The 9591-nt window shown below is 52.3% G+C and overlaps 1 protein-coding gene across 1 annotated transcript in view; it reads right to left on the bottom strand.

Annotated features, from left to right (window-relative positions):
- Positions 1–9391, bottom strand: part of TCERG1L (transcription elongation regulator 1 like) — a 147574-nt gene extending 138183 nt beyond the window's left edge. The window contains exons 1-2 of the mRNA XM_045291374.1: positions 9282–9391; positions 8112–8292 (exon numbers count right to left, since the gene is read on the bottom strand). Of these exons, the coding sequence (XP_045147309.1) occupies positions 8112–8292; positions 9282–9377 (277 nt within the window). The 5' untranslated portion in view covers positions 9378–9391. The remainder of the gene's footprint in view (positions 1–8111; positions 8293–9281) is intronic.
- Positions 9392–9591: the final 200 nt, after the last annotated feature.

Here is a 9591-nt window from a genome sequence, read left to right as displayed (position 1 = left end):
CTGACCTTTTCACCATATGCACTCTTGCTATCAGGGGCATAGGGCATTCTTCCATCTGTGTAAGGCTCTTTTGGTTTGTGAGTGTGTGTGTGTGTGTGTGTGTGTGTGTTTGTGTGTGTGTGTATTATCTTTTGGGTAGTTACTCTAGATATTATTGTTCTTTTGATCTCCTGGCAGTGTTACTCTTCTTTAATATACATGAATGCACTGATTTCTGTATGTTGATCTTATGGCCTGCTACATTTCAATTAGCAACAGCAATTCTTTAATTGAATCTTTGAGCTTTTCTATAGATAGGATTCTATCATCTGCAAATGAGCAGTTTTGTTTCTTCTGTACCACTGTGGTTGCCTGGAATATCTTTTTGATTTCTTACAGCTCTAAGGCTTCCAGGAGTATATTAAATAAGGGTGGTGATAAAGGGCAGCCTGTCTGGTGCCATTCGAAGGGGGAATGTTTTCAATTTCTCTCCATTAAGTGAGATGCCAACCTTTAATTTCACACCTATGGCCTTTATTATGTTGAATAATCTCCCTTGTAATCTTATTGTATTGAGTGTTTTTATCAAGAATGGATGTTGAATTTTATCAAATGCCTTCTGTATTGATTGGCGGTGATGTTTTGATCATCTTGTTATCACCATGTTGCTTTTCGTCTTTATTTTATTGATAGGACGCGTGACACTGATGGATTGTCTCATATCAAACTGGTGTTTCTCATTCTGGAACCATCTTGTTCATTCCTAAAACAGATCCCGCTTGCCCTGATGGAGGAGCCCTGGTGTCCCAATAAGAACAATGTTGAGCTTCTAGTGACAAGGTCTGTAGTTCAAAGCCCCCCAGGGGTTGAAGGCGGACACTATCTACTCCTAGAAAGGTTCACCATTTCAGAAGCCCTGTGCGTGTCTGTGAACTAGGAAAGGAGGCCTGGGGGAGAGCGGGTCATGCCTGGGGCTGCCCCCTGCAAGAGCAGCAGTTAGAAGCCACAGCTGCTCCACAGGGAACGACGAGGCTTTTCCACACCATGAAGAGTTACAATCTTGAAAACCCACGGGAGCAATTCTACCTGCCGGAAGTCACTGGAGAGCAGTGTTTGTTTTGTTTTTGTTTTTAATTTACAGAAGAAAGTTGGTCTTTTTATTTTGTTTTGTTTGTTTGGGCTCAATGTATTAACAACTTTCCATATCACAGGATTTGAACGGCCAGTATTGTATTGAAGATTTTGGTACCTGTGCGCATGGACTCTGTTGGTCTTATGGCGGGCATCTGCTGTGACAGCATACTACAGCGTATCAAAGGAAAGCGACTGTTTTGAGCTGTCGTCCTGTTGATGACCTGTCCTCCCTCCCGAGGAGCCGCGGGTTGGGCTCAAGCCTGCAGCCTTTCCGCTGAGGGCCCAGCTTTGCCCATGGCTCCACAAGGCCCCCATCCAGGAAGCACAGCTCCTTGGCTTTTCCTTGTTTGCAAGTCAGTGCACAGGGCCTTGCTTCCTGCTTCCAGATTGGGAGGGCACTCCAGGGGAGATGTCCGGATCGGGAGTCGTTTGTTTTGTTTTGCTGTAGAAGGTTTTTATTTTTACATTTTAACCTGCTCAGTAGTTAATCTGTGACACCTGTGCTCCACTTTGGGGGCACATCAGTTGTAGTTTCCAAAGAACATGCCTGTTGTATCTAGGTTGTTGAACGTGTTGATATGAAATGGTTTCCCATGTCCATTGCTCTGCCTTTTATCTATCTGGGGTCCCTGGGTGGGGCAAACAGTGCTCGCTCGGGAAGGGGGAGGGGAAGGGGGTCACCAGGTGATCAGTGGTTGAAGAGCCAGCACACAAACCCACCAGCTGCTCCAGGGGGGAAGGAGGAGGCTGTCTGTTCACAAAAGGACCGACAGCATGACAACCCCAAGGGGCAGTTCTACACTGGCCTCCAGGGCTGGCAGGAGTCAGAGTGGACTGATGGCTGTAAGCCGGTGGGTAGACCCAGTATCCAGTGCCAGATATCTGGCAAACGGCTGGAGATTTAAACCGCCGAGAGGCACCTGAGAAGATAGGCGTGACCATCTGCTTTCTGAGAGTCCTATCCTCGGGCATCCTCCAAAGCCCAGTTCTACTCTGTGCCCAAGAGGTCATTGCCATGGGCCCAATGACAACGAAGGACACCTTTGTACTTCTAGGGTCCACGCACATCTCTTTACCTGGGCCCATCAGCAGGTGAGCACTGGCGTCCAGCTCCGTGGATCTGGTTCTCCATCCCCCATGGCATCGATGTCCCCACCGGCCTTTCCTCCTCCTTCCCTTCAGCCTGTGCAGGATGGCTTCCTCTGTCTCTTCCTGTTCCTGGAACCAATTGTTGGCTTCTTGTCTGCTGTCACCCTCTCAGTGTGACCTCACCCATCGAGGTTCTGCTTTAGCTGCACCCCGTCCTACACTCGTTTTCATTTCCACCCGGCTGACAGTGGTTTCCCATTGCCTGTGGCTCTCTCTTTGACCCTCATGTTCCTGGGGAGGGAGAAGTTGGATTTCCAGGTTCTCTGGAGAGTCTTGGAGTATTTTTCCATTATTGATCTCCAGCTTCATCCTACTGTGGCTGTGGAACTTAATTTTGTCTCCTTTCAATCTGTGGGCTCGGAGGAGGTTTGTGTCACAGCCCAGAATGTGGTCTGCTTGGGAAAATGTCAGCCAGGTCCACTGGAAACACGCATCTTCCATCATCGTTGGGTGGGGTGTCTAGAACGTCCACTTGGCCAAGTTGGTGGTGCTCGATTGTAATCCCTGACCATCCTGATGGACACTGTCTCCTTGGTCACCTGAGAGAGGTGGGGCCAGGCTTTCAACGTCCTGGCGGCTCTGTGTTTCTCTGATCGGTCCATCCGTTTCTCTGTCACGTACTCTGAAGCTCATTTATCAAATGCAAACCCCTTAGGGTTGGTGGGACCCTTTTGATGAACTGTTTTTTAAGGACCATGCACTCCAATGTCCCTTCTTATCCCTGGCAATGCTTCATTTCTGGATGTCGGTGTGCCAAATACCAGTACAAGAGGCCCTGGTGGCAGCACTGTGGGCTGGGCATTGGGCTCTAACTCTAAGGCCAGCAGCTCAAACCCACTCCTTGGGAGGCTGGCCCTGCCCATGAAGATCCACAGCCTGGGAGACCCATGCAGGGTGGTCAGCGCAGGGACCAAGCAGTGGCAGCAGATTACCATGGACACAGCCGCTGCAACATGGGCCTGCTCTGGGTCACCGTCTGTGGCTCACCCTCCGTGGGTCTCTGCAGGAACCCCAGTGGCATTGTGGTTACGCGTTGAGCTACTCGCCACAAAGTGGCAGTCAGAAAGCACCAGCTGCTCTGTGGGAGAGACGTGAGATTTCCTATCCCTGTAAAGAGTTACAGTCTTGGAAACCCACCAGGGGCAGTTCTACCCTGTCCTACATAGGGCTGCTGTGAGTCAGCATTGACTCAAGGGCAGTGAGGGCTTTTTCAGTTTCATATCTTTGTAGGCACCCTAGGGGCATAGGGGTTAGGTGTTGCTCTGACAACCACCAGGTCAACAGTTCAAAACCACCAGCAGCTCCTGGGGAGAAAGAAGAGGCTCTCTACTCCTGTAAAACGTTATAGTCTCATAACAGTCTCAGGGCAGTGCTAGTCTATCTCCTACAGGCTTGTCAGGGGTCAGAATCTGACTTGATGGCCATGCATTTGGGGGGGTGTTTGTTTGTAGATCTTCATGTTAAAAGACATCTTACAGCTTTTCCAACCAAGAATAGAGGCAGGGCTTTGATCGGGGGAAGGCTGCTGTACCCTAGCATTACACCAGGCGCTAGTCCCCAGCTGTAGGCCCTGCTTTGGCCTGGCTGGACATAGGTGACTGACCTTGCTGTCTCCACCTACTTGGTACCTTTGGTACCCTGGGTGTCTTCTAGAAAATGCTTGAGGGCACGTCAGTTCTCATCCTTCACAGTCCTCTGAGAAGATATCCTCCCCCACCCCGCCCGAGGAACATCGGCCCACAGGGGCACTGCCACCACCTGGTCAGCTTCCGGCTTGCCTTGGGCAGCCTGGGGGCCGCCGAGTCCTGCGTGGGGGAGGGCGGTGCTGAGGGAGTAGAGGCAGTGGGTGGCACCTGCCCTAATGTGAACCCTGTCTCTGGAGGAGGGAGGAGACAGACAGCATAGCCCCACCCCTGCTCTCCCCAGGGGAGCAGGACACAGGGGAGGGGAGGAGAAGCTGCTGGCTGCCCGGCCTGTCTGAGCCTGAGTCAGTTCCTGAGTCTTGGGAATAAATGTGTCCTCCACTCAGCCCATTCACACTGCAATTAGGGACAATCCTGTATGGAGCCGCGCTATTATTGATCAGCTGTCTGAGCCCGCCTGTCTGTGCCTGTCTGGTTCTTGAGGAGCCTGCAGCCAGGAGCTGGTCTGTGTGTGTGGGGGGTGGGGGAGGGGAGGGCACCCTTTGTGCTGGGGGGCTGCAGAGCATCCCTGGACCTGCCCACAGCATGGCCCCGTCGCTGCTTGTCCCTCTGGGTACTGGCCGCGCCCGCCGCACCTCAGCTCAAGTTTCTGAGAGCTCTTCTGCCATGGACAGTTCTGTGGGAGTCCCCTTCCCTCTTCCCACCTCAGCGCCCTCCTGCTGACTGATCAGGTCCCAGCATCCTGCTGTGATTGATCCAGGTCCCATCCTGCCACTTGGATGATAGGAGCACATGCCCCCGCCTTCTGTGGGGCTGTCCACAGATGAGGCTGCCCCCCTCCATGAGCAGACCCTGCGCCCAGGCCCTGTGCAGGGAAGGGGACCAGCCCTGGTGTGTGACTCCACGCTCAGCAGCCACCTTTGGCCTCGGGGCAGGGTTTCCAGGGACAGACTCCAGGACTTTCTTCCAAGGAGCCTGGGGGGAGGGTTCAGACTGAGCAAGTTCAGTTAGTGGTCACGTGCTCAAGGGTGGACCACCCAGCGACTCCCCACAGCCTGCTGGATGAGTGATGAAAGATGATCAGCACTGACCACCACCTCCACTCCAGAGAGGGGCCATCTGCCGTGAGTGCTGAGCCCAATCTGACACCACCGTCGCCTTCATGAGTGGCCTCTCCCTGGCCCAGGTGCCCAGAGCATCAATGCTGTGTTTTCCCAAAGCCCGTTTCACGGCACAGGGGACACCATCCAGGACTCTCTCTGCGGACTTCATCTTCAACCCCCAGCAGAAGGAGAGGGGTGACACTGTGACGCTAGCACAAGACAGGCTCCCGAGAGCCGCTCTAGGAACAATGTCCTTCCAGGACAGCCAGTCAAGCCCAGCCACTGCCACACAGCCGGTGTGCTCCCAGGACGGCAAATGGTGGAACCCAAATCCAAAGGTGGGAGTTTGCGTGGGAGCGAAAGCTGTGAACACTTGGTTTGCAGAAGGCTACGGTGACAGTGGAAGCGCAAAGCCCATTTGCAGGATCGCACACGGAATCGTGTGTGTAACATGTTCCACGGGAGTGCTATTCCAAGTTCCCTGCAGTAAGACGGGAGCAGGGGGTCTTGGTTTTTAACTGGCTGCTGGTCTACCCTGCCTTCCATCTTTGCCCGTCCCCCTCCAGCTCTCTAATCAGCAGTTGGCAGCACCACACCGAGAAACCATGATGACGCCACCGTGCCGAGCCCAGCTGCTGACCTGTGACCTGAGGGTCTGGGAAGGTCACCACCCAGGTTGGTGGGGGCAGCGCTCCTCTGTCCCCCAGGCTCACGGGGTCAATGTGAGCCTGACAGCCACTCATGGTGCCCACCATCCACCACAACCACACGCACACAGCCCAGCAAGCTCCCCAGGGTGCTCAGACACCACAGCAATGGTCATCCGCCTTCCCAGAGCTGCTCATTTCTGGTGGTTCTGACATTTATCAAGAACCAGATTTACCATGAGGCAAATCGGAAGTCCACCTCTGGAGACAAGGGGGCTTTCAGGTGTGTGGCTGACCCTGGAGGAAGTGTCAGTGTCCCCAAACCACAGGAGGTAAAGCCTCCCTCCCAGGCCCCAGGCCTCATACCCTGCGCTCCATGGTCAGGGAAAAAGCAAAGAAGAGAAGCAGAGGTTTGACAAATGGCAGCCCCCGGTGCTGGCACAGGGGATGAAGCCATGGGCTTCTCACCACCACGTCTGCAGTTTGAGCCCACCCGACTCCTTTCCTAGGAGAAAGACCATGCTGTCTACACTCATCAAGACTGACCACCTCAGAAACTCACAGAGGCAGTTCTGCGCTGTGCTACATGGTTGCTATGAACCAGAATTCACTTGGCAGCGATGAGAAAGAGAGATAGAGCACGCTACAGTCTCAGAAACCCACAGGGACCAGCCTACCCCATTCTAGAGTTGCTGTGAACCAGAATCAACCCGACTGCAGTGAGCCTTTGGGGTTGTTTGTGGGTTTGGGGGTTTTACAGTGGCAGACCAGGTTCAAATGGAGGAGCCTGGTGGTGTGGTGGGTTACACATGGGGCTTCTAACCACAAAGTTAACAGTTCAAACCCACCGGCCGCTCCGCAGGAGAAAGATGAGGCTTCCTACTCCTGTAAACAGTTACAGTCTCAGAAGCCCACAGGGACAGTTCGACCCTGTCCTCTGGAGTCACTGAGCCAGAATCAACTCGTTGGCAGTGAGTGGAGTCAGGATGAAAGGTGGCCTGCACGTGAATAAGGCAGCCTCCTTGCCATAGCCTTCCGCACAGGATAGGCAAAAAGGTAAACCTTAGATGAAAAATTCACTTTGAAGCAAGTATTAAATATTTACCATGCCATAGTAAGGTACACCAACTCCTATATGCCAGAAAGCAGATAGGAAGTTATCTTAAGCTTCCCCAGCTAAACAGGCATTTAGCATTTTAATAGCCAGCATTCCCTAAGAAGAAGATTAAGCCATGCTGGTAAACGTCTACATGATATGCACCTCCTGGAGGAAGACGGGGTTCTCTCCAAAGCCCCACGGGAGCATGTGGGCCGGTCTCGTGATTTTGGACATGAGGTGTTCTGCTGGCTGAGAGACAGCCCCAGCCAGAAAGTGAGGGGATTCCGCCCCAGCGCCTTCTCGTCACACACACCTCGGGGTGGTCCTTTCTCTCATCAGGAGCACGCTCACCCCAGTGGAGCACGTTTATACACGCGTGCCTGCGTGACACCCGCTTTGCTCTAATTAATCAGTGGTGCACAAGGACGAGGACAGAAGGCAAATTTCAGTCGAGACTCATTAAGTTCTGCTGAAACACAACACATACCCAACATAGCCAGGGTGTTCTTTGTGACTGATTGCTAGCCCAGAGTCACAGCAAACCAGAGTCAGGGAGGTGGGACCAGAAAAGAAGACAAGCAGGCACCCCGCCCAGCATCACAGCACCTGGGGAACCGCGCCTGATGACTGAATTTCCCAGACACGTATTGAGACAAGCCAGGTCGCTAGGAAATTACGGGAAGATAATGAAATTCTGAAGTCATAAAGGTCCCATAATGGAAGGTGTTGCAAGATCATTTTGGCACGGGCAGCATTTGCTTCTATAATATGATTGTGTGTTAAGGTGATTTTAAGAAATCAATTTAAAAATTCATAAGATGGCTTTATCCTCCTGTTGTTAGGTAGGTTTATTACGCCATCTTTCACCGGAAGATTGTTCCATGCATGTCGGCTGGAGTATTCTTCCAAATCACCAGAACCCAAAGATAGACTCAAACCACCCTGCACACTGAAGCCGTGTGAGCTCCCACAGAGCCGGTGCTCGGACTGGGGGACCCCGCTGCGCAAGTCTCACGCACACCAGCAACCCAGCTGAGTGAACTGAGCAGCTAGCGCCCTTTTGAGAACCCACCGCGGAAGACATGCTCCAATCAGAACAGGATGCTGGCGCCACAGGGCTGAGGCGGTCCTCTACCTCTGGTCACCTGAAAACAGTCTCCCCCAGAGGGACCGACCGCCAGGAAGTGACTCAAGACCCAGTGTCCCCGTAAACATAACCCTGCCCACAAAGGAAGCACAGTCTACTGAAAGAACTGCTTTGTTGACCCGGAAAACCTCATTTTCTTATCAAAAACCCACTTTCGGTGAACAGAGAGAAAAAAAATACATTGGCACCACCAGTTGGCTGGCCACCCACCTGGGACTGGCCGAGGAGCAAGCACCATGGCAGGAAGATGTCTGACCACCGGGGGCGGCCTGGTCAGAGTCAGCGCGATGTGATCGGCCAGCCAGTGAGGCTTCTCCTGAGCACAGAACAGTCTGCATTCCTCAGGATGTATCCATGCCGAGTCCAGAGCAAAGGGATTGTTGAAAATGATCTGTCCAAAATCAAAGTAAACACCACATTTTAGGCAAGGCACACGGGGACAGTAGCCCTGCAATGGCAATGTCTTCTCTTGAACTGCCCCAGAGTGGGCCAGCTTCCTACGTGGGAACTCCGTAACATCCGCTCTATGATAGAAATAGAGACCCCTGGACCCCTGTTCCCAATCATCTCATCATTATATCCTCCCAAACGGTCTTGAACCATGAGGAGACCGGTGGTGTAGCGGTTAATGTGCTGGTCTACTAACTGCGAAGCCCATCAGGAGTTGGAAACTACCAAGCTGCTTCTTGGGAGAAAGATGCAGCTGTCTGCTCCTGTGGAGATGAACAGCCTGGGACACCCGCGGAACTCGCAGTTCCGCTCTGTCCTGTAGAGGTCGCTGTACTGTGAGTCCCAGCAGACTCAATGGCCATCGGTTGGTTTGTCTTCAAGCATGCGTGTAGCAGATGGAAGAATCAGACTAATGAGGTCACGAGCAGGTTGTAGGGAAAAATTCAACTCGTCCTTTCTTTCATTTTCAGCAGAGCCCAGTACAGCCAGTCCCTCTGGGTTCCAAGATAAAGCCAAGATAAACCATCAGAAAGATGGAAATGCAAATAGACAATTACCAAAAAATAATAATAATAACAAAACACCCTCATTGGAAATTTGAAATTGTCCTTACCTAAAGTGTAAGGCTAGACCCTTGGTCCATGGCTACAGATTTAAAAACTGAACATTCGAAAAACAAGGGTTTTTTGAAGAACCTGATCTGGTAGTGGAAGCATTGTACCCTCCGCCTCCTGTAAGCTAACCCGCGACGCTCCCGCTGAGGGCTGGCGCGTCTGAGCCATCCACCTCCTTCTGATACAGCCTCAGCCTACACCCAGAGGCTGAGTCTATTCCAGTGAGAAACTGCACCGAATGTTCAGTTGTCATGGAAATAGCCAACAACTAATTATTAAGACCCCATCAATTCCGTTAAATCACGTGTGGTTTTACCTTGCAGTTTGGTATCCTTTTGTCTCTCCAACTTTTTCCAACCAGAGCTGGCAGAGCAGATGGGAAGACATGGGGAAAAATGGGCAGCCGCTCCATCGTGGAAGAGGGGGACAGTCCTATGACCGGGGAGTGGGCACCCAGCAGCCACTGTAACCCAGAGAGAGAGAGAGAGAGAGAAGCATGTTAGCCTGCACCAGCTGACTCTGCTCCGTGCCAACGTGCCCGGGCTGACAGCTTTCCAGGGGAATGTTTACACGGGCACGTCTGATCACATAGGATAATTTCCTCTTTCCCTGATCAAGAAAATCTC

Source organism: Echinops telfairi, unplaced genomic scaffold, assembly GCF_000313985.2.
Source record: "Echinops telfairi isolate 266 unplaced genomic scaffold, ASM31398v2 ScPeMD7_70;HRSCAF=299, whole genome shotgun sequence".
Lineage (NCBI taxonomy): Eukaryota > Metazoa > Chordata > Mammalia > Afrosoricida > Tenrecidae > Echinops > Echinops telfairi.
This window is presented reverse-complemented; position numbering and strand designations above follow the sequence as displayed.